This window comes from Haemaphysalis longicornis, unplaced genomic scaffold (genome assembly GCF_048455015.1).
Source record: "Haemaphysalis longicornis isolate Haplotype H1 unplaced genomic scaffold, Haemaphysalis longicornis Haplotype H1 scaffold_2, whole genome shotgun sequence".
NCBI lineage: Eukaryota > Metazoa > Arthropoda > Arachnida > Ixodida > Ixodidae > Haemaphysalis > Haemaphysalis longicornis.
Genome location: NW_027526295.1, coordinates 261779634 through 261804657, shown reverse-complemented (window position 1 = coordinate 261804657; position 25024 = coordinate 261779634). Strand labels below are relative to the sequence as shown.

The window sequence follows — 25024 nt, the reverse complement described above, 5'->3', positions numbered from 1 at the left end:
ATGACAGGCAACCAGACACTGAAGATTTGATAGCCGAATGTGGGCTATCTCGGAGTCGGAGACACACAGCACTTGAAACTACCCGAACAGAGAGGCGAACAGTAAAACCCCTGTGGGAGCGGAAGCGGTCAGTGCAATTTCAAAGGTCTGTTGCAGACCTTGAACGGACTTCCACACGATACTGCCTTAAAAGCAAAACAAAAAATGGCAGCATCTCCACTCCGTGGATGATGGCGAGGGTGCGGAGTACGGGGACTCGAAATGACATCCAAGTTGCGCCCCGAGTGACATCCGATTTGCGCCCCGAACGTCATTAGATTTGAGCCGTGAGTTGCACCTTGATTATTCCCTAACAGAAACTGCAACTCACGGCTCAAATCGAATTTCGCTTGATTTTCGCTTGATGGTGGTGCGCGCACGGATGGACACGGACGCACATTGGGAGGTCCTAAGGTACTCCGCACCTTTACAGGCGAGCGAGTAAGCCGTTTGACTATCGGGTACTGACTCATGGACGTAGCCCAACGGGTAAGACTGACACTAACTCTGTCTGGTCTACCGGACATAGGCTCGAATCCTGCCCGTGCCTGTGTGATTTTTTGCGATTGTAAAATTGCGATTGTGAGCATTGCGATTGCTATGCTCACGGACGCGGATGGGCATTGTGCGGTCCTAAGGTACTCCGCACCTAAAACAGGGAGGGGGGTCCACCCGCCTACCAGAATCGACGGTTAAATATTTACAGTTCAGAGTCATGCGACCCCCAACGCGTTCCGTCGCTTTCAGCGAACGCGTGAACGAAGAGCATGCCTCTATTCGGGACCATAAAGGGTTGACAGCGCATAAACACGACGGCACAAGGAAGAGGAGACAGGACAAGCGCTACGGGACGGGACAATCGGGACGGCGCGTATTGATTGATGTTTGAGCATTCATTGCGATACCTATCAAAGCACGGGCAAATTGCGGTCATCCCACACAAAGAACATCTCTGCTGCAGTGAATTCCGTGTTCAAGGTAAGCTATTTTGAGCTGCACGGTACGCTTTTCCTGCAGGACGCATCATAACAACGCTGCTGTAACCGTTACCAAACGCACGAAGGCGCGCGGACTTTTACAGCAGGTGGAGAGGTATAGGGGCGATACGAAACCGGTTTTGCAGCAAAATCGGTTATCCGGTTATTCGATTCACAGATTATTCGAATTTGAAAGGCTAATAACCGGATAACCGGAGTGATCGGTTAGCGTACACTGTTGACCGGTTTCTCAATATTCGGATATCGGGATTTCGGTTTTTATACGAAAGATCTTTGCGAAGCAGGGCAGGTTTTCTGGCGTCGATTTCATGGAGTCACTGTTCTGCCGTCACTTTTTGAAGCCAATTTCTATCCCTTGGCTGATCCACTGTGGAATATTATTCACACCCAACCATTCGAATATCGAATACCCGGTTTACCAGGTATTGAAACCGGATAAACTGATTTTTCGTTGTTAAAAATCCGGATATCCGGATAAACGGCTTTCAAGGTCGGAGTCTCCCTGAGTCGGTTTAACCGGATAACTGGTTTGACGGATATTTGCAAGCGCTACAAATTACAGCGAAGGTGCGATTTGTCGGAATCAGCCCATTCGTGCGACGTTTGTCGTTGGGAGGAGGGAAGAAAGCCCTCCGTTTTTAGGCAATGAATGTTGACGCGATTTCTGGCATCGACACCGCAGACGGAAAAAGTGAACGCGAGTTGTTGTAACACCAACTGACCGCGTCGGCGGCCAAGGACAAGTCATGCTATTTTGAGGCCCCGCCCGCGCAGCCGATGCCGTTCCGCGAACACAAATCTCGCGGAACGGAGAGCTCCCTCAACGTGCTGCGTGATGAAGCCCGTTCTGCATGGGGCGAATTTCGCCTGCGAATTCGCAGTTGCGGCGCCGCCCGTGTGGCAAAACGATTTATTTTCTTATTTTCGCTGCTACGACATATTGCCAAGTGCTAAGCGGCGTTCACAAGAGAAGTTCGACTATTCCAAACATTTGGAAATTCGTCACGGCAACGAGAATAGATCGTTTAGGTGCACGAGCGGCGCCGCAGCTGCGAATTCGCAACCAAAATTCACCCCATGTATACGGGCTTGAGGTTGCGGCGGAGTCCTCGGCATCTGAAGAGGCCAGGGTACAGGCCGCAAATAACCTTAATTACTGGCCAGCTGATGGTTCGTCTTGGTAAGAAATGCCCAGGATAAAGTGCGTGTGCAGCCTGGCCCCATGCAGCCCACTTTGCTCCTTTTATGTTACGTTCTCTTCCTCATGGTTGCCGCGAAGGGGGCTGCGGCTCTATACTTTTGTACTGTCTTCCTTGTTTCTCTGCAGTGGAGAGATCTCAAGCGCCTCTCCTCCTCATGGGATTTGCCTTTTGACGACACGCCAAGCGATGTCCACTGCCGAAGCGCTACCGCTGGACCGGATATTACCTGTGAAGTGTACTGCTCTGTGAAGCAAGAGCGCAGTAGTAAGCATTTTAGCAATGGACCTTTTTTTTTTTTTTTCAGTAGCGTAGCCTTCTCATGGCGGCCGGATTTTCTCGTGCACCATGGCGTGGGGGATTATAGAATAACACGCCCCCCCCCCTTTTTTTTTTTTCACCTGCCCTGCGCAGTTGAGGAAGCCGTCCCAGGCTCCATGCATGGTTTTGGTGGCACAGAAATTTTTCGATGGCAGCCGTAGCGCCGACCTGTCGACCACCTTCAGGGCTCAGAAAACGGAGCAGCACCTCGGTGTTCGCAACTAGGTAACCTAATATGGCGTCTTTTTGTTTACATTTTGCCCCCCATAATGGCGGATCGGTTGCTGGGAGCGAGAGTACCGCATGCGCAGAGCGCTACTGAAAAAAAAAAAAAAAAAAAAAAAGAGTCCATTGTGGGTTGCCTAAATGGATCGGCGCCCAAGGTGACGGAATTACGTGGTACGGTTACTGACGGCTGGGAGCACTCGTGTCCTCTCCGGAGAAAAAAAAAAAAAAAAAATTCCCAGGTTTCCCGCACTCGGAGTTCCAAGGGGAGGGCTCTCAAAGCGAAGCCGAAATAAACTGGTGCCACCGCAGGAGCGCCTACGTCTTCAGCCGTTCATAGCCGTGACCAGACGGGTGGAATATGCTGCATTTGTCTGTTTTCAGATTTGCAATTCGTGCGCAAGAGGCGGTGAACGGAGCAGGTGTTCAAATCACGCCGGAGGTCAATTACCCACCGAAAACCCGTGCACATGCACGTGCGTTTTATTTCTCCCTTCACTCCCATAATGCGCTCCCCAATGCTGCTATGAAATGCAGTCGGTATCACCATACGGCCAATCCCGTAGCGCATACGCTAGTCACCTATATATGGCCGCAATTTTCTGCTTCTTTATATGATCTTGCAAAAGCAACTTAACCAGACGGGCGCTGATAACTCGACCGTATAGAACGTGTCTTTCGTAATCTACAGATCACTGGCTTGGTGTAAGCCCCAACGAAGCCTTTTTTTGCAGCTAAATGCTATTGAAGTTCATTCCAAGGCGCCTGCAAAAGCCGTCAGTCCAGAGCGTGTTGGAGCTCTTCATGGTCGTCGCCGAACGCACGGCGAGGTGGAAGGCAACGCCCTCGCCGACCACCACGCCCGAGAACTGTCCATCCGGGCCGAGGACGAGCCGGCTGAGCTACCGCATCCCGTGACCAGCTTTAAAGAGATTACTCAGATGTATAGAAACGCGAGGTGCAAACTTCCCGAACCGCACCCACAGTTAATCAGGCAACAGCAAACGATCCTGCGGCGCATGCAGGCGGGATCGCTAGCGCATCCCGTTCTGTTACACCGAATGTACCCGGCGCAGCACGACACACTCTGCCCTTTCTGCAAAACGGAAAGAGGCACTCTGGCACACATCGTAGCCGAGTGCAAAGACCTCAAGAACCCCCCACCGCCCTCTCCCCCCAACACCCCCAATCCCCAACCCCCCGAGCGATGGGAGACCTTGTTGTCTAGCCCCGCCCTGCCAACTCAGCTAGCACTGACGGCCAGGGGCCAGGAGTTGCTGGATACATATGGGTCCCGTGAATAGGGAACCACCCCGTCTGGTGCCTGCGCGCACCATCGAATTTTCGAGCTCAGTAAAGTTGATTCTCTCTCTCTCTGCGCTCCGGCCATCTGCAGTGGGTAACAGCGGTGCGACATGGCCAGCGTGCGTTTTTGAGGAAGTGTGAGGGGTTGCGTTTTTCTGTGTACTTTTAACGCCATAGCGTTATTAGGCCATTTTTCGATTTCCACGCGTGGCTGCAAGCCGTCCGCTATCAGCCGCGCCTATGAAGTGTCCGCGGGAATACGTCATCACTGCCACCCGGAAGCGCATTTCCACATGCTTCGCTGCACAGCGCCCCATGTGACATGTGTGGTGCCACTGCGCGTGCTATTTTATCGAGCTGCTGCTAAAACGACCTCACCGTCCGGGCACTGTGGCCACGAGGTGGCGTTCTTTGTACTTGTACTGACGGCCTGGTGATGGCGGTGAAAACATTCATTGCACTGATTTGTTGGTGGAAGAGCAGCCTCGATGAGCAGGGTCCTGGGTTGGAACCTCAGTGGGTCTACTTTAATTTTTTTACTGCAAAATATTTTTTCTAAACTCGTTTTTTTTTTTTTTTTTTTTTGCGGAAGAACTCAAATGTTCCTGTTTTTGTTATTAATGGTGGTTTGGTATGCTTTAGGTCACTTTAGGCTCGGAGCGCAGCCTATGAACACGTTCATGACTGGAACTGCGCACATTCATGACTGGAACTGCGCAGTTCCAGTCATGAACCATTTTCAACTAGCCCGGCTTTCCACTTTGCTACGAACACGGTTAAGTAACGTTCGGTATAGGGCGAAAACACATGTCACGTGGGCCGCTGTGCAGCGAAGCGTTTGGAAGTACGCCACCCGGAGGATACGACTGCGACAGCGAGATGCGAGTGTTCGCCCAAATCTGGAATATGGCGCACCGGCAACTTAAGTGCGGAAAGGAGGGCAATGATGCTACGGCGGAGACGAAAGGGCATGCATTTTCAGCATGTGCCGTGCCTGCGCAGTGAAGTTCGTTCACCGCCTTGTCGGCGGTAGCATGCTCGGCAGACGCGGTCGCCGGCCGCGCTCCCGACTGACGCCGTCACACCAAAGTGCCTCTTCACCGGAAAATAAAAATTTTAATTTTCAGTAATTCAGTAAGCCACACCTGGGCTATGAGGTGAGAAGGTGTGGAGGGCTCCGTATTAATTTCGACAACCTGGGGATCTTAAACGTGCGCCGAAATGACGACACAACGCGTTTTCGTTTTCTGATCTGGACTCAGCAGCACGACGCCTTACCCACTGAGCCACCGCGGCGTGCTTTCTACCGGAACTAATGCCGGCACAGCATTGAGTCACCAAACTAAAACAGGGAGCAGAGGATTAACGCCAGTGCCTTAAAAATCAAAGAAGGCATACATTATGAGCAGAAACGAACTAACGTTGGCGCTATCCTCTTGGCAGTCCGACTAGCAGAAGCACCGAAGGAGAAGCTTAAACACCATTGCAGACTGTTTGCTGCAGGGAAAATACGCAAACACTTCGGCAAGATGAAGAAGAAAGTTAACGTCAGCTGGGCACTCCGACACAAGGGTCTGGAAGAGAACGAGGCGCCGACAAGAAGCACGCGAACCCAAATGCCATGCACTATGCTGACACGACTACCGCACGCCCCTCTCCGAAAAACGTTAAGAACGTCTTGTAATCCTAGGCCTACGAACACGACCTTCCCCCCTGATACATGGGGGTCTCAATCTTGAAGAACTGCGAACTCTGTGGAGGATAAACCAACACAAGTACCTACAAATGAATGTGGGCAAAGATGTTTAGCGGGAACATCACACATTAACTGAAAACTCTACTGAATTCGGGAAACATCCACCCTCTTCCATTAAACGTAGGCATGTACAAGGATACAATCAGGGGAGCATAACTCCACGAGCTCGTTACCTCAATACCAGCGCGAGCTGATTCGGAGGGCAAGTGAAGGAGCTGCTTCGTCTGGGGCCCTGGACTTCAAATTCCCCATTTGAGCTCTCTGACATCTCTTTAGCCCTTTTTTCTAAACACAAACTATTTCGCCCTCAACAAAAAATTTCACCCTCTCTCTATCTTCGCAAAAAGCGGAAACATTCAGTCCAGCATAGACATTATATACCTATAGACACTTAGAAACACTGACACTGCCACCTTCACGCTCAAACTAACGAACACCCCCAGCCGCAACCTTTCACGCTCACACTTAAGCCGCAGGATCACGAGGGCCTCTGTCTCTCCTGGGCCACGGATGACGCCGCCTGACTGCGGTGGCTAAATACCGTGACACCTGACGAAGGCCTCTAAAGTGCTCCGCACTTAAAAAAAGAACAGAAAAGAAAGCCTGGTGCAGCTAGTCACATCGTTGGGCGAACTAAAAAGTGCAGAGGATGTTTTCCATTATGGCAGTGTTTTCGAAACGTGTCTCAATGGTTTCGACGCGTGTAAGCTCATTGTTCCCAGCTATCGCGTCGCAAGGAACAATCATTGTATTCAGTATGCGCCCGGTAGTCATGAAGATGAATGGGCCTTTTACTGCATCAGCTGCTCACTATCTGTCACCAGGACAGAAGCGCTTTTGCATATGCACGTACAAACACAACACGACAACTGTGAAAAAAGAAAAAAAACGTTTCAGAGCGATCACCCAGTGTGCTGCGATGATCAGTGTCGTTCGTAACAAAACCGTTATCGTAATGTATACTTACAAATGGCCGCACACGTGCTTGCAATATAAACTTGCAACGAACAGCTGGCGTAGATAACCGCAGCGGATTGCGCGTCGCCCACAATTTTATTGATTACTTTTTTCACACCATTTTCTTATCTGCTGGATGTGAACACAAAATAAGGCAACTGTTGTGCATTGTGATTTTTTTATTAAGATTGTCGGCAAGCATCATACCGCGGGTCTCCGTGTATGAATGTCACTTCAGTCGAAATACTTAAAATGCCAAACGCCACAAAAGTGTATTTTTACCTCCCCCCCCCCCTATCCCTTGCAGCTAAAGAGAGTGGAAGCTGCATATTGGTCTAAACCACACCATAGAGTACAGTACACAAACAAAGCCCTCCAAGAACGACGAGGCAAGAAAAAATGAGAGAGGACTGAGATTAGACAGATGACTGACAAGACCAACTTGTCCAGAACACAATGCAAGTCGAATCGAGGGTGAAGAGAGAACGCAGCACTATGCGCTCAGCACGAAGAGATAAACGGCGAACCTGATCCGCCCAAGTTCACACTGTCGGGGAGGCGCACCATGTCAGTCACGGCACACGGCCGTGAATTTTGTTTAAGTTCAGAACAGCAATGGGACTTCGTGTTTATTGCTAACGCGTGGTCTTTTGTTTTTCTGTGTTAAGGTTTCAAACGTCAGTGACCACGCGGGGCGTCGTCAACGGCGGAAAGTTAGGTGAGCGCATTGCCAATGAAAAATGCAGTTGCAAACTCAGCGTTGACTTGTATGCACGCCCCCTTCTCTCCTCCATGCTTTCTCGTGGCACTTATATGCGATTTTTCCCTTTGTTCAGTCAATGCTTATTTGACTGTCATACTAGAGTACTAGAGTAGTCCCCCTCCTCGTTTCCTTTAGCTACCAATCTCCCAGTCTCTGGACAGAGAAAGAATGCTGCGGTGCCTACCATCTCCAAAGAATTATGGAAAGGCGGCACTTCCTTTCGAGGAGGTACCTGTTTTTGGAAAAGCAAATAAGACGTCTTATTTGCTTTTTGAGACGAAGGAAAATTTTTGGTTCACAAATTTTGTCTCATAATCCTGCAACCCTTCACACGAATTTTCGAAAGGTATGGCTTCCTCTTCACAGCGCATGCGCCCTGTTTAGCCCTTCTGCGTTTAAAAAAACTAAAACGGCAGTTGACCTTTCCCACAGCCTAAGCCGTCGAGAGCTTACAATTTGAAAATTAATCGTCCGGCTGAGCAACCATTAAGAGAGGAGGCTCGCACCCCGACACGGTACGCGGTGTCTTAATCGCAAGCGCCCTTTAAGACACACGGGTATGTCGCGGAGCGGTTTTCGTTATTTTTGTTTGTCTCACGCTAAGTAACCTGTAAATTTGGCCAGCAAGCGAAATAGCCGTGGCCAATCTCCTGACGTTCTAAGTCGCGTGCATGCACAAAAGTTGATGCGCAGTACAGGGATGGGACGACGCGCGTTTGCGACACCCCACGCTAGGCCTAATAACATCGCACTTTGAGGTCTAACGAGCCACCAACGTCGTCAACCGGTACCCATTGAAAGCGTACTCTTTCTACACAACGCCCTTCAAGTCGCGTGCACCGGTTGACGTCGCAAGAACGCTACACGAAAGGCCTGATCTACTGTATACCCTGCCCCATACCCGACAGTTGGCGCCTTTATACTAACAAAACAATACCTAAACCTGCACATACCCCAATTGGGGTATTGAACCATGATTTATAAACGAGGACGCATGCTTAAGCTGCGCGCGTTGCTCTTCTGGGACATGCACCGAGCAGTCAATCTACCAATAATTCAGTCAAGTCATTGATTGCGGGTAGTAGACCGTAACAAATCTGTGCCCGTATTTTGACCCTGTGTGCATGCTCTGATGAGTATACACGAAAATGTTGCACACCCGGTAGCCCGCAGTGGTATATCAGACAACGTTTTGTAATCAGAAACGTAAGATGCCGCTTTTTGCTTTCTTACCATATTCCGGGGTTGGCGTAGCGAAATCATCTGCGAGTTTTTTGTGTTTTTTTTCGATTCTATTGTTAGTCGTTCGTCTGTTTGTTGCTGCTGGCGTGCAACACTGATACTGATACTGGAACAGCACAACGGACGCATTGCAATTTTCATGCTGAATAGACGCGAGCAGCTTGCTCTAGAGGACCGTATTCACACCTGGCATTTTCATCGTTCTGCTCTCTAGGATCTGTTCCCTTTTTTTTTTTTTAACAGAGAAGGGCAGGCGCTTTTAAAGCGCTGAACTAGCACATCAAAAACAAAATCTAAAGACATTAACAAAAGAGGCGTACCATGTGGCATGGTAAATCGAAAAAGTCGCTCAAACAGCCCAGCGCTGCATGCAATCATCCTGTCCATATAGAATTTGAGGAAAAAATAACGTTAGCAAGCCTGAATTGAGCCCACTGCGATGTCTCGATGACACATGTGCAACGTAAGACAGCGCAGCCACGCACTTGGCAAGTACTACAATGGGCAGAACAAACGTTACGCGCCATAGGTTTCTGCTGCCGCCTCATTTTAACGCGAAAGCGTTGTTGGCGGAAGCACGCACTTTGCTGGCGTTTACAGAATTCGCACCCGGCTGCCGTCCGCAAAAAGCGCCCACAAAGCAGTTAAACCGCGGCGCGCATTCAATTCCAATTGGTTGTGACGCGCTCCATAGCACTGCGTGCATAAGAACAACAGGCAAGCGCAAAGGAAAGCGCTCATCAGAAATTTATTCAGTAGACTCGGTAGGCCTTTAGTTTCTGTTAGGCCCTTGCGCAAAGCATGCATAGTGATTCCGCAATAAGACGCCGCAGAGACCCCCGATGTGCGCGTTGTAGGCGATAGTCTACATCTGCAGAAGACTCGACGAAAAGAACCTAGCCAAGCAAACAAACAAAAAAACCTTTTTTGCGCTGTCATGCAACTTTCTTTGCCAAGCAACGCCAACTCATTTGTGCGTCACGTTACGGTTACTTGCCTGAAAGCGTGCACGTTGGACCTAACGTCACAGCGCTTGGCCAGCGCACCACTTCGGGCATGTGCTACACTGGCTGCATGACACTGTACCGAGCTTTTAATCGCACACAAACGCCACGAAAAAAAAAAAAAAAACACGGGCAAATAGGGGTCAACAGCTCCATTGAAAAAAAAAATTGCACCGGTGGGTTACCTACTGCGTTCTAAGAAGTCACGAATGCGGCCATTACCTTCGCAATCATTGTCAGCAACGCGTCACACCACGCTACCTGCTGACGTTTTCTTGATCTGGTTTTCGACGAAGAAAGCAGCCAAGCGAGCAAAAAGCCGACTTACCTCGGCGCGGCAGGCCAAAGAGGGGAAGGCCCTGGCGCAGTGCTAAAGCCGCGCTGCGCTGCGTTCAGGACCGGGTGGTCCGCTGCGCGGTGGCGAGTCCGTCCTGCAGCAGGTGGAGCGGCCGCGGGCGAGCGCCGGTCATGAGACGGCGGGCGGCGGGCCATGGCGTTCTCGCTGAAGAAGCTGCTCGTGGTGTGCTTCCTGACGCTGGGAGGCGCGCTGCTGCTGAGCACGCCGCTGCTGCTGCGCTTCTCGGTCTACTCGGAGGAGACGCTGCCGCTCGGCTTCCAGGACGTGCTGCCCCTGCGCTGGCGGGTCTCCACCTTCTGGTGCCAGAACCAGACGGCCCTGTCCACGCACACCTTCAACGCGTACCTCTACGACGGCGCGCAGGCCAGCGTCACCGAGCACTCCGTACAGGTACAGTGCTGGCGCGCGCCGCCCCGGGGATGGCCGAGCGAAACTGCAGGCTTGCGCTTCCCTATGAATCAAACCAAGTGCTACAATGCATGTTCCTGTTCAAGGGAGCCTACGAACCCGGACGTTCCTCCAAATACTATTTCCATAGTTAGAAACGCACTCTGAACACGGTGACTTCCCGAGTAGTCCCGCCTTTAGATTAGGTGGCTACAAAATACTTCGAACGGCGAGCACGTGAGATAACCGTCCTCCTTTCTTAGAAGTACGTACGACCGTTCTTAACGGGCTCATGTTTCCCATTTCAGTACCGCTGCCACTTTTGCCGGCTTCGTGCGCGCGCAGAATGAGAACACGAAGCATCGGCTGGCGCTCGCAGTATCCCAGAAAGCGCATGGCTGAGCTCTGTTGGTCAGCGTTGGAAATGTCTGTGGCTTTCACGCTGCGTGCCTACCGACGAGAAGAAAATGAAAAAGAAAATAAGTGAGCAGCGTTTCAAGGCTCGTTAGCGTGCAACTTATCTATCTACACACGGCAGACCCGTTCGCCGTCATTCTCAGAAAACGATGTAACTCGCGTTGAAACGCATGCATCTTAATACATGATATACCACGCTTGTCTGCTAAAAAATACATAGCCGTGGTGAGCTTATCTTTTTTATTAGTAAAGGCACAACAATGAGCACTAAAAAAATAAACTGATCCCACGCATTGCTTTGAGAAATACGAGAAGTACTGAGAAATGTTAAACGCCTCAATCACCCTGGCGAACACGTGGTCGAACGCACAGCCAGTTCTTCACGTGGGCAGTGATCAGTAGGAAGGGTGACGGCTCAGAAGACAAACGTCATAGACGTTTTCCATTCAGTCCGCTAACCACCGGGTTATCGTATATCGAAGGTCGAGGTTAAGGTCCCCGGAGAAAACCAATGGTGTCGTCTTGTCATAGCTGTTGTCGTAACCAGCAATCACGGCCCCTGGTGCGTACTAAACGAAGCGCATAGCATAGATGTTTTTAATTTGTGTTTCCGTTGCTGCCGGACTGATGTAAAGGGCGACCAGAGCGCTGTCCAAGCCCCCACATTTGACTCGCGCGACGCATGCGTCGCCCACACGGTCAGCAGGAATGAGCTCGGCCCCCTCTGTTTCTAGGCAGCGATAACTTTTTCGGGCCGACTGCGATATGCCTGACAGTTTCTTTTAAACAGGGCCGCGGTGGCACCGGTCGGGAGGTGGTGAAGGTGGTGGTGTGATGATGATGATGATGATGATGATGATTACGAGGTTGTACCCTCTATGACGGGCGTGTGAGAGTTCTCTACCCTGCGCGGAGGTGAGCGCCATCTGGTGGTGGTGTAAGAAACCCAGCGTCACGTGCGAGAGAAACAGCAGCGGCAGCGCCCGGAAAGGCAGGAGAAGAGGCTAAGAAAGCTTCTCTTCAACAGCGATTTGTGTATACCTTCGTCATTTTCTGTCTCATACGCCTTTTCGGTCACAATCTTTAGTGCGGATCGGTAATCTGGAAGGGACTGAGCACACGACTTCTCTCAAGACGTGGCACAACCTTTACTTCATTCTTATTTAGTGTGCGTAGAATTCTCGCTGATATCGCATTTTGGAAAATCGTTTTGTGCACATCGATGGCTTCGTGAATTCGATGACTGTGGTTTCAGCTTTACCCCATGCCGCGCGCGCTCTTCTTCATAACTGTCAGCAGAGTCCTTCCAGACCATCTGTCCGTCGAACACTTTTGTTGTAAAACCATACTTTAATGCGAGAGCTCAACTGGCCGACTAACCTGAAGTTAGCCTCTGTCGATATGAAGCCTCTTTTCACAAAGCTGAGTATGTGTGGCTACAGGGACCAAACCGGCCCTGACAGATCAAGACAGTGTCCTAGGGCCTTCATATTTTGATATGACTGCGTATGATGATGATGATGATCGCTATTGGTTTCCCCTTTGTAGCGGGGTGATGACGTGCCATCTTACCAAAAAGAACTAATTATTACCTATGCTTTATACTCTTTGCTTAGTACTAGCTCTGCTTAGGGCAGGCACAAAAACTTATTAGGCACACAATACTTTTTTTCCCTGTTACAGGTGGTAGCAGTCCTAGGCAATATTCCCCTCTCTGCTTTTCGTCCACCAGCATTCTAATTTTCTTTTCGTCGTCTCGACAGCCTTGAAGTTTACTTCCTCTGTGCTACCATTATTAAATCCTAGAGCTTCTGGAAGCCGAATATTTCCATTATGTGGATTTGGATGGATACCCTCGCATTCTAATACTATGTACCGCATAGTTTCTGTTTCTTTTCCGCAGACCACGCATACCCCATCATTTTGTGAATACTCCCCCACAAAGCTCTTAGTTCGCAACCAACCTGCATGCTCTAGCCTCAAAAGGCAAAGCACTGCCCTGGGAATTATCGTAGAAATTTTCCTTTCTGATTTCTAATTTCTAAAGAGTGCCTTCCCAACAATACACAAGCTGCAGCTGAGGCAGACTTAACGGACTTGGTGCGCGCTTTGTTTTTTGTAAACTGGCTTTGCCACGTTGTGTGTTGCAGTGAAGCCTACTCATAAATAAAAAAAATTGACCCTCTGTGTGCATTAAAATGGGTAATTAGATCCGAGAAAATGTACTTTCGCACGTTGTTCCCACTTGGTTGGCGCAACCAAATTGTCTCGGCGCCGAGCACATGGGGAGACGCGCACGAAGCGCATGCTGAGAAAAGTACCGGCGCCGAAGTCCTGCAACTCGCCATGCTCATCACTTGTGGGAATCTGGTGAGCACGGCACGATCGCATGCCATGCACGCCCAAGGAGGTTATACAACCTCCTTGTGCACGCCTGTCGAATACAGCCACTTTCGGGTGTAGTTTGCAGCAAACGACGCATGCTCTTTTTTTTACATTTCTGATCATTACTCGAAGTACGACTGTTGGTAGCAACTGGCCGACTAACATGGTTGGGCCGGATGAAATCCAAGGATTAGGAAGTTATTTTGCTTTTAGTTGGGTGTGTCAGTTCTCGGTGAAAGAGGTAGCGGTGAGGAAATATTCGGCAGTAAATGTGTCACATGGGTACCAGAATTGGCACTAAATTTCTACCTACATTGGTACTAAATGATGCACCAAAGGGCCTAAAAAAATGAAGGAAGCTCACACTAACGCGTAAGACATGAAGGTAGCGAAGCTGGACGCAACAGCAGCGTGTTTCCTCTTTTCTCGCACACGGCTCTTCGCGCATGTCACCTTCCTTCGTCGCGCGCACTTATCGCTGCGGCGGCGGCGTCCTCGCCTTCCTCCGTCAGGTGGCACGCACGCTTCTCCGTTCCCTCCTCGCCTATCTCCCCCCGCCATCTGGCGCTGCTCCAATCCAGGCGCTTGCGGAAAGGGATGTGGTTTGACCTCTAGCTCTCAAGGTCAAAACTGGTCACCCCGCGAAGACTGCCCGAGGTAGAGTACTGTGAGAGATAGGATTACCGGATCTAGAGAGGATCTAGAGAGACAGGAGTACCGGCGCTTTGAGAGAGGATTACCGGATCTAGTTCACAGGATATGCGCACGCTCAAGTATACACGTCGCGGCTGGCACGAACCCGCGTTGAGCAGCACGCAGTTTTTTAGAGCCACTAAATAAGCTAGGGGCTGTAAAGTCTTCTCGTCGCAGCCACACAGTGCATGATGGTCGTCGTTCTCCTCCGTTCCTTGTCTCCCCTGTCGCAGAGCCGTCGAGTGCACGTCCGGGTGGCCTCGTACTACTACCTGGGCATGTACTTCCTGCAGGGCTCTCGCCTCTCGCTCACCTGCTGCCCGGTTGGCCGAGGCACCAAGCTGTATCTGGTTGCCGGCCTCGGAAAGCTCAGGGCATGCCTCGGCACCGTCACGGGCAGGTAATAGGGGCACCACACCGCAGCCTCCTCCTCCTCATCAGCTCCGCCAACCACTGCCCGCGGACGGGATAAGCTTTTGACGTTCCATCATCATTATCATCAGCCTATCTATGCCCACTGCAGGGCAAAGCGGTGGCGTAGAGGCAGAGCATCCGCCTCGCGTGCAGAAGGACCGTGGTTCGAATCCCGGTGCCGGACGATTCCCACCGGATAAAAAATAAAAGAAATCCGCGTGTTGATCGATGGAATTGCAGCATGAGGCTTGGGGTTCTGCCTGACCCCGGCGACCATTGTCGGTAACGCACTCCCTCAGCAGAGCAGGATTGGCCACCCTGGTGTAGTAATGGCCACAACCTCCCATGAATACGCCAATTTTGACGTTTATATAAAAATAAACCGAGGGTGTCTTGCTAATGCATCAGACCTTTCTAGGGGTAACAAGAACCTATGGTGCACGGTGGGTGTGGTCGCAAATATCAGGGGGAAAATAGTGGGCTGCGATTTAAGATGCAGGAGAGTATCCCAGGTTTTTTCTGCTAATTTGGGTGGGTATGGGAGATGGAGATCTTTCAAGGAATTTTGCTCTGAAATTAGCTCGAAGGGTGTGGAGGACGTTCTGTCTTTTCTTATCGAATAGAGAGCATGTCCAAAGAACATGTTCAGTAGTGTCCGGAATTTCACAGAATTGATTAGGAAAATAGTGAGGAGGGGGACGCAAACGTTTTATTGATTGATTGATTGATTGATTGATTGATTGATTGAACAAACTTTGTTCAGGACAGCGAGCGCGACGTGCACCCGCAGAGCTGGCGGCCCAGCTGGAGAAACCGCAGACCCTACTGTTGCACCTCACGTGGATTTGCGAACTTGCCACAGAAAGTTCATGAATGGCAGGCCCGGATAGTTTTCACATTTTTTCCAAAGGAAAGGCGTGCGTCTGAAGAAGGCGCCACATGTGGGCAGCCTTGGCTGTGAGGGATGGGTGTGGAGGGGGCACTGCTGTCTGCGAGTGAGGCGGCAATGTTGGGTGATGTCCCGGTATGTGAGTATTACCGAATGAGACATCTGCGGAACGCCGTGTTGAGGTGTAAAAGGAGTGCCTTCTCGGAATGTCAGAGCTCGGGCTTGGTGGTGGGCGGCCTCATTCCATCCTATGCCTGTGTGGCCCAGGGTCCACAGCAGCGTCACGGGTTCGGAAGAGGGTCGGAGCACTCTATTAGTGCCTACGTACCCTCCCCTGTCTCTGTCCCCTGTGTGACGAGCCCGACATGCCCTATCACTACCTCTGTGACTGTTCGCGCGACCCCTTCCCCCTCTACACTCCGCCGCCCTCTGGGAACGTGCTCTGGGGTTCTCGGACCGCGAACGCCAAGAACTGGTTTCCGGCCGAGACCTCGACGTTGCGGCGGCCCTCTGAACCACCGCCACTTCCCTACACTAAAACCAAAGCCCCAGATAAATGTGGACTCTCTCTCTCTCTCTCTCTCTCTCTCTCTCTCTCTCTCTCTCTCTCTCTCTCTCTCTCTCTCTCTCTCTCTCTCTCTCTCTCTCTCTCTCTCTCTCTCTCTCTCTCTCTCTCTCTCTCACGCTCTTTCAAAGTGGACCAGTTAGCACGCTCTATAACCGGCGGCAACTGGCTTCACGAACTCGTCGTGAACTAGCGAAGAGAAGAGCACGCGATAAATTACGCCCCGAACTCTGGGCGGTTGTGTTCTTGAAAGTGGAGTTGTACGGTGCCCGGCGCTCGTCACGAGGCGCACGCTCACATGCGCTTGACCAGTATTTCTTGTTGGTATTTTTTTCTGCTGGACGGCGGGACTAAATTCTAAGGTGGCTGGCGTCCTCAGGAAGCCGCGCACTTCCGCAGCCCGGGTGGCCCGGTTGATCAGGCGTTAATTGCTGGTCCTCTGGGTGCAAGTTGGTCAGTATACGAATTCCCACCGCTCAGGAGATGGACTGCAGGAGTGGTAGAGGTAGGTGAAGGTGGCAGGGTAGAAATACGAGAGTATATATTGTCACGAAGCCAAGGACGACGCAGTTGTCTTGCAGGAGAAACAAGTTTATTGGAGCGAACTTGTGCTCCCCTAACAACTCAAAAGAATACAGAGGCGGCGAAGCAGCGGTCAACAAAGTGACTTGCGTCAGCGAGCGTCGCAGAATCGAATGCCCCGGCGTCCGCACTGCAGGCTTTTTATCTTTCGGCGCGCGTGGTTCTCGAAACGTCGATTCGCATCGAGAACATAGTAGATCCAAGAAGATTATTCCGGGCTGTTCACGTTAGATCGGAATGCTCTCCCTATCACAACAGATAACACATGCGGCACAGAAAGAAAGAATGGAACACGCGCTTCCTTTGGCGCAGAGATAACACAGACCGGCGCAGCCGGGCGGTAAAAGCAAAACACAAATAAACAAACCCAATGTATGGTTCGCGGCATTACCCCCCCCCCCTCTAAGAGTGCATCGACCCGATGCTAACATAAGCGACAGTCCGAACAAATGAAAATAAAAGTTCGTCATCGTCCGTAGAAAGGTTTTAAGCGAACCACGTGGACGACTTCAGGCCGCGTGCGTCGTCGTGATGTGCCGGAGTCACCATCGGGGATCACTTCGTAGGTAAGTTGGCCAACACGTCGTAGAATCTGGTAGGGTCCGAAATAGCGTCGCAGGAGCTTCTCACTGAGTCCGCGTCGTCGGATGGGAGTCCAAACCCACACACGATCCCCTGGTTGGTACTCGGCGTCTCGGCGTCGGAGGTTGTAGCGGCCCGCATCCAACAGCTGCTGGTCCGTTATACGAACTCGAGCGAGCTGGCGGGCCTCTTCCGCACGTTGAAGATATCCGTGGACGTCGGCGTTGAGGTCGTCGTCTTCTACGTGCGGAAGCATGGCGTCGAGCATCGTAGTCGGCCTTCTACCGTAGACCAGCTCGAACGGCGTCAGCTGCGTCGTCTCCTGGATAGCCGTGTTGTACGCAACCGTGACATACGGGAGCACTTCGTCCCAAGTCTTGTGTTCAACGTCAACGTACATTGACAGCATATCTGCGATTGTCTTGTTCAGACGTTCTGTTAGTCCGTTCGTTTGGGGGTGGTACGCCGTCGTTCTTCGGTGATCCGTGTTGCTGTAGCGTAATACTCCTTGCATCAGCTCCGCAGTAAATGCCGTTCCGCGGTCTGTGATTAGGACTTCCGGGGCTCCATGTCGCAGCACCACTTGGCTTATAAAGAACTTTGCCACTTCTTGTGCAGTCCCCCTCGGAAGAGCGGCGGTTTCTGCGTAGCGCGTCATGTAGTCTGTAGCTACGACAATCCACCTGTTCTGTGATCGTGACGTAGGGAACGGGCCTAAAAGGTCCATTCCAATCTGTTGAAATGGTCTCGATGGGACGGCGATCGGTTGTAGAAGTCCGGCGGGTCTTGTCGGCGGCGTTTTTCGTCGCTGGCAGTCACGGCAGCTCCGGACGTAGTGGGTGACGTCAGAGGTAAGGCCGGGCCAGTAGTACCTCGCCTTGATTTTTCCAATAGTGCGGGCTGTGCCGAGATGTCCGGAAGACGGGTCGTCGTGGCACGCTTCCAAAATTTCGTCACGAAGGTCCGCGGGGATGACGAGAAGGTAATTCGCTCTTGTTCCGGGGCTGAAATTCTTCTTCACGAGGACGGAGTTTCTCAGGCTGAATGCTGGTAAGCTGCGTTTGAAGGTTCTAGGAACGGCAACGTTGCATCCCTCGAGGTACTCTATAATGACGCGTAAGTCGGGGTCGGCACGCTGCTGGGCGGCTAGGTCGCTCTCCGTCACGATCCCGAAGAACGCGCTGTCTTCATCAGAGTCTTGTGGTGGTGGGTCGACGGGGGCGCGGGACAGGCAGTCGGCGTCGGAGTGTTTCCTGCCGGATTTATAAACGACTGTAACGTCGAACTCCTGCAGGCGCAAGCTCCACCGCCCAAGACGGCCAGAGGGGTCCTTCAAATGGGCGAGCCAACACAGCGCATGGTGGTCTGTTACAACCTTGAATGGCCTTCCATACACGTATGGGCGAAATTTTGAAATCGCCCATATAATAGCCAGGCACTCTTTCTCAGAGGCAGAATAGTTTTTCTCCTCCTTCGACAGACCACGGCTGGCATAGGCGATTACCCTTTCGCAGCCGCTTTGCTTTTGGACAAGGACGGCACCCAAGCCTATATCACTGGCGTCCGTGTGCATTTCCGTTTCGGCATTTTCGTCGAAATGAGCGAGCACGGGCGGGCTTTGCAGGTGTTTTTGCAGCTCGCAGAATGCTTTTTCTTGGTCGTTTTCCCAGCTGAAAGGGGTGCTGTCTTTCGTCAAGCGCGTGAGTGGCTCTGCAATGCGTGCGAAGTTTGCGACGAAGCGCCGGTAGTATGCGCACAGCCCGAGAAATCTTCGCACGCCCTTCTTGTCTTTCGGCCTAGGGAAGTTCGCGATAGCTGAAGTTTTTGCCGGGTCAGGTAGGACTCCCGCGGCGTTGACGACGTGGCCCAAGAACTTGAGTTCCTCGTATGCGAAACGGCACTTTTCAGGCTTCAGCGTCAACCCCGACGTACGAATTGCCTCGAGTACAGACTCCAACCTTGCAAGGTGTTCGTCGAAAGTCCGGGCGAATACCACTACGTCGTCGAGGTATACGAGGCAGGTGTGCCACTTAAGGCCAGCTAGCACAGTGTCCATGACTCTTTGAAACGTCGCTGGTGCTGTGCACAGCCCAAACGGCATCACCTTGAACTCGTATAGGCCGTCTGGGGTTATAAATGCAGTCTTCTCTCGGTCTCCCTCGTCCACTTCAATTTGCCAGTAGCCGGTCTTCAGGTCCATCGATGAGAAGTACTTCGCGTGGCAGAGGTGGTCGAGGGCGTCGTCGATTCGGGGGAGGGGGTACACGTCCTTTTTCGTGATTTTGTTCAGTCGCCGGTAGTCAACACAAAACCTTAATGTGCCGTCTTTTTTCTTTACGAGTACGACGGGCGCAGCCCAGGGGCTTTTCGATGGCTGTATAATGTCGTCGCTGAGCATGTCGTCGACTTGAGTCCGGATGGCTTCCCGTTCGTGTGAAGAGACGCGGTACGGTGACTGTCGGGTAGGTCGGGCTCCATCTTCGGTTATTATTCGGTGCTTCGCTAGAGGGGTCTGACGTAGTTTTGCGCTCGACGAAAAACATTCGCTATAGCGACGCAGCAAAGCCAATAATTTGTTTCGTTGTTCTTGCGGTAGCGCCGGATTCACGTGCAAAGGCTGCGGGAGCTTGAAGGTTTCTACGGGTGTGCGTTCAAAGTCGGCGACCGCGATCACGTCACTTGCTTCTTGCGCTTCTTCGAGGAATGCAATTGCCGCGCCCTTGTTTAAATGCTGGTACTCCTCGGTGAAATTAGTAACCAGAATGTGGGATTGGTGTTCCTTGAAGCGCGCAATGCCTCTTGCGACCGACACACCACGGTCGAGAAGCACCCTTTGATCAGTGTCTACGATAGCGTCGACGTCAGGAGCAGCATCTTCACAGTAGACTGCGACCATCAAGCTTGCGCGGGGTGGCAGGGTGACATGATCATCGGCAATCCTTACAGCAGCACGTCGTTCGGGGTTCGGTTCCGGCGTCATGGAGTGATTGGGGGAAAAAGTTATTGACTTGGTCTGCAGATCGATTATTGCCCCGTTGTCCATCAAAAAGTCCATCCCAAGAATTACGTCGCGGGAGCAGTTAGGCAGAATGACGAACGCCGCAGGGTACGTTGTGCTGTCTATGGTGACGCGCGATGTGCACGTTCCGCTTGGCGTCACGAGGTGGCCTCCTGCTGTGCGTATGTGCGGACCGTCCCATCTGGTCATAACTTTCTTCAGTTTAGACGCAAATGGTCCGCTCATTACCGAATAGTCAGCTCCGGTGTCTACGAGGGCGACTACGTCAAAGCCGTCGATGGACACCTTGACGTCAGAAGCAGTCTTCCTCGAGTTTCGGGTTCGTCGGGGCGTCGTATCTCTGCTTGTACGTGTTGACGGTCGGGCAGTGTGCATCGTCGTTGTCGTCTTCTCAACGGACGTCTCGGTCAGGTCGGGTACGCGTCGCGCCGTGTAGCTGTCGTCGTGTTCAGGAGACTCGTTAGGGCTGGGTCGGGTCGTAGGGATGAGGGCATGTCGTGAATGATGGTCTTCAGCGAGTCGCTGCGTCGTTGGAGGGTTTTCATTTTTCCGCCGTTGTGCAACTTTACCTCCCGAAGTTGCTGCTTTTAGTTTCCCCCGCGTGGGCTGGGGGACCTTCCACGTGAGAAGTCAGCATTGCTACGGCGGTTCGGCGATTGGTACGGGTAGGGCGATGGCGAGCGGTTGAAACGGGATGGGCCACGGCTGGTTTCAGATAGATACTCGTCGATCTCACGTGGTCGTTGGCCAGGGAGAGGGCGAGGTGCGTCGACGGAGAAACCACGCAGTCCGAGTCTCTTGTATGGGCAGCGACGGTAGATGTGGTCGGCCTCTCCGCAGTGGTAGCACAGAGGACGATTATCGGGAGTTCGCCATACGTCCGTCTTCCTCGGCGTCTGGTTTCGGGCTACCGGGGGTCGGGCGGGTGACAGTGGGCGGCGGTACGGCGGGGCCTCTTGACGGCGTGTTGGGGCAGGGCGGGGTCGACGAACAGCCGCAGAGTAGGTCATAGCCTCGGGCTCGCGGGGTGCTTCGGACGGCACAGAAGTTCCCAAAGCCTGCTGTACTTCTTCCCGGATCACGTCGGTCAGTGAAGTGACTTGAGGTTCTGGTGTCGTCATCGGGAAAAGTTTCCGCAGCTCCTCCCTTACCACTGCGCGGATAGTGTCGCGTAGTGAGTCGGAGTTAATAGCGCTGGCACCAATCGTCTCCGAAACCAGCGCATTGATTGGGCGGTCGTATTGCCTCGTTCGGATTTCGAGCGTCTTCTCCATCGCGGCGGCCTCAGACGCGAATTCGGACACGGTCTTGGGGGGGTTGCGAACAAGGCACGCGAAGAGCTCTTGCTTCACACCTCGCATCAGAAACCGTAGTTTCTTTTCCTCCGTCATTCCTGGGTCCGCACGGCGAAAAAGTCGCTTCATTTCCTCGACGAAGATTACGACTCCTTCGTTCGGGTGTTGCGTTCGAGTTTCCAGTAAAATCGCAGCTCGTTCTTTTCTCACCACGGTCGTGAAGGTCTTAAGGAACTCGCTTTTGAATTGCGTCCAGTCGGTCAAGGCGCTCTCGTGGTTTTCAAACCAAGTTCGAGCTGCATCCTCCAAGTAAAAGAAAACATGCCGGAAGGTTTCTTCATCGTCCCACCTGTTGAAGATCCGCACGCGCTCCAGCTTCTCCAACCATTCCTCTGGGTCTTCAGCGGGGGCTCCCCGGAACGATGGCGGTTCCCGGGGCTGCTGCAGCATGATTGGCGACGTTGTTTCTTGTACCATGGTGTTGGTTGCAGCGTTCCTTCTCTTGGGTCCTTCTGGCATCAAACCGAACTCGGGTGGTAAATCTTGCAGGCGGGGGCTGGCTCTTGTTGGACTGGCTTGGCGGCTTCTCGAGGTTGTAGTGGGCATGAAGGGTGCGTACCCAGCACCTCCACCAGATGTCACGAAGCCAAGGACGACGCAGTTGTCTTGCAGGAGAAACAAGTTTATTGGAGCGAACTTGTGCTCCCCTAACAACTCAAAAGAATACAGAGGCGGCGAAGCAGCGGTCAACAAAGTGACTTGCGTCAGCGAGCGTCGCAGAATCGAATGCCCCGGCGTCCGCACTGCAGGCTTTTTATCTTTCGGCGCGCGTGGTTCTCGAAACGTCGATTCGCATCGAGAACATAGTAGATCCAAGAAGATTATTCCGGGCTGTTCACGTTAGATCGGAATGCTCTCCCTATCACAACAGATAACACATGCGGCACAGAAAGAAAGAATGGAACACGCGCTTCCTTTGGCGCAGAGATAACACAGACCGGCGCAGCCGGGCGGTAAAAGCAAAACACAAATAAACAAACCCAATGTATGGTTCGCGGCAATATGGTGGCATTTAAATACGTGCCGATCTTGGCAGGGGAAAGGTTTGTACCAGTTATAAGTTGTCTATGGTGGACTTGTTGGGGGTGAGAGTAGGATGGAATGAAAAAAAAGTCTGAACACAAGAGGAGCCAATCACGTGTCTTCGCCGCTAATAAAACATCGGTGTCGGGCTATGCAATTTTAAAATAAATTGACGTACACATGAAATACGATGACGTGCGGCTCGATTCCTGGTGCTGTTGGCATACCCTGACGGTGGTCCACTGGCAATGAGTCGCACACCACGATGGACATTTTCAGGAACAGCTCGTGGTACAACTCGTCGCATCCGGTTCCACCGATGCGGGGCCCAATCGTGGAGGCGGGCATTCGCCGCAACATGAGCGGCTGGTTCGTGCACTGCACTTCGGAGCTGTCCGTCGAGCTGACTCAGGACGCCTGCGCTACCGGCCCTGGTACTCTGCCAAAGATCATGGTAGACCGCTACGAGGTGGGCACTCCTCCTGTTAGCTTGTCCTCTCCAACTACGTAATCCTTTCAGCTAATTTCCTGTCGAAGTCTCTTCAGTACTGCCGATGCCAGCTGCACTGCCTCGCGATGGTGAAATAAATGTAAAACTCCATGCCGCAGTTCGTTAATAGGGCCTTCTGTATAAGGACAAACAGGTTGCAGTTGTTACTCCTGCCCAGCTGTCGTTTAGTTTGACACGCTGAAGCAGACTGCCCAACGCCGCACACGGCAGGTGAACTTCAAACTGAGCTTAACCAATAACCCATGCCGAACGACGGCAATGGAGATGATTGTTTCCGCCACTCACTATCAAGACGATGGCGACAATTATAAAGCAGCAGACGTCTTTGTCAATCTACTGCGTCAAGGGTAATATCGTCTGTGCCGTCATCTTCGTTCGCACCGCGTTGCCCACGATCCGACTGCGCCTGCGCGCGGGGGCACGGCGAGAAAGGCAACCCCCACTGTAACGAATGCCCGGGCATGGCAAGGGCCCGCCCGCAGAACTAATCCACCCTACCGGAACGAATGTGCAAGTACCCAGTCGGGTCCCGTTAAATACGGCACGAACGGAAAACACGGAGCATACGGAGTGCTAAAACATGGGTGTTTTGTGCGTAACGACCAACCGTTTTACCACCTTTGGAATAAGCAGGGCTAACAGCTGCGCTGTAAAATAAGGCGGCCAAATATTACGATATTTGTCATTAAATATTGTCCTTCCGCGAACCCCTTCGAGTTCAGGTTCCCACCAGCCAGCTTTGGTGCGAAAGCATGGCCCGTTTTAAGGGCCTTCCACGGCCATGCCCGAGGAAGCGGGTTTGCGGGAAGTGGCGGAATCGGTTGAGACTCGGGCTTCGCTATGAGCCACCATTACGGTAATGTTTCGCTTACTTCTATGTGCGCGCTTTTGTGGCTTGCACGTGCAATGGGTTCTGCCGAAGATGTTAGGCTGTCGCCTCTCCCCTCCGTTCCCGAAAGGCAACAGTGCCCTCCGATGTGCGCACACTCGCAAGGCATGCCGAGTTCGGATGACTGCTAAAGAGGCGCGGTCCCTCTATCTGCGCATGAAGCCTGCAGCTAGTTAGCGCTCAGCACTGCTGGCTCGAGTACGTCGGTCTGGCACGACGTGAACCGGAATTGGTGCACGTGCAGGTTCCCGCCGACGGGTACTACTACCTGCTCTTCCTGAATGACCCGGCGAGCGAGGCGTACAACGACGTGCAGCTGGGCGTGGCGGCGTGGCGGCGCGTGTTCGACCGCAACCAGAGCCTGGACGCGTGCATCGAGGTGTTCAACTGCAGCCTGCCGCTGGCCTTCCGCTCGCGGCACTTCGTCGTCGCCGAGCGAACCCGCAGCCTGCCCGCCAGGACAGAGCCCGTCTTCCTGCGCACCCGCTGCGAGCCGCGCCGACAGGTCTACTTCGTCTTCTACATCACCTTCGCCGTGCTCTTCATCGTCGCCGCCTTCCAGTGATCACCCACAAGCAAGGCTGCAAGCTCTCCTGGTTCGGGCCCGCGGGACCCGCCGCGCGCCGTGTCCGTTAACGCTGAATTTTTTTTTTCGCATACGTCAATTCGCTTCGGCGAAAACCTGTCGTATACTGATGTTAATTTAAGCCGAATCGTAGTACTTTAACCCTGGTGAGCAAGTTACGTATCGTTGATGTTGTCGTGAATTAATTAATTCCGTTATCTGTCTACAAGGCGCGAGTGTGCGCTTTTGGGAATTACGAACGTCGTTTTAAAGAAGTTCGATGGCTGTCCGTAAAAGCTCCAACAGTGTGTACTCGCCAGCGGTGGCGCGTGTTCGCTACATTGACCGAGTGCAGGCGCCGTACACAAGGAATTATACAATTGCGTCCTTTTTGAAGGAACGAACACGTTATAATAAAGTAGACTGTAAGATATGCGGAATTTTGACAGCAGGTGCACCGAGTACGACGTCAATGCGATGCTCCTTGCTCGTTTACCAAAAAATAAGAGTACAAGCATCCAATAAAAGGACTTGGCTCAGTCTTATCCCCAGGGCCTTTCAGGTTTCCTCAGATGTCACAC

At 52.3% G+C, this 25024-nt stretch overlaps 2 protein-coding genes across 3 annotated transcripts in view; one reads left to right on the top strand and one right to left on the bottom strand.

Annotated features, from left to right (window-relative positions):
- The window catches only part of LOC144170544 (uncharacterized), a 236044-nt gene extending 225770 nt beyond the window's left edge, over window positions 1-10274 (bottom strand). The window contains exon 1 of the mRNA XM_077700400.1: window positions 10138-10274. The gene's annotated coding sequence lies outside the window, so the exon portion shown is untranslated. The remainder of the gene's footprint in view (window positions 1-10137) is intronic.
- LOC144170545 (uncharacterized) lies at window positions 7334-24988 on the top strand. 2 transcript variants are annotated; one of them, XM_077700403.1, is made up of 5 exons: window positions 7334-7518; window positions 10206-10557; window positions 14283-14449; window positions 22758-22947; window positions 24123-24988. In XM_077700403.1, the coding sequence occupies exons 2-5, from the start codon at window positions 10300-10302 to the stop codon at window positions 24441-24443; spliced, it is 936 nt and encodes a 311-aa protein (XP_077556529.1). In that variant the 5' UTR covers window positions 7334-7518; window positions 10206-10299; the 3' UTR covers window positions 24444-24988. The 2 variants fall into 2 exon arrangements, with proteins under 2 accessions (XP_077556529.1, XP_077556528.1); XM_077700402.1 differs by lacking the exon at window positions 7334-7518 and having other exon boundaries at window positions 10024-10557.
- Window positions 24989-25024: the final 36 nt, after the last annotated feature.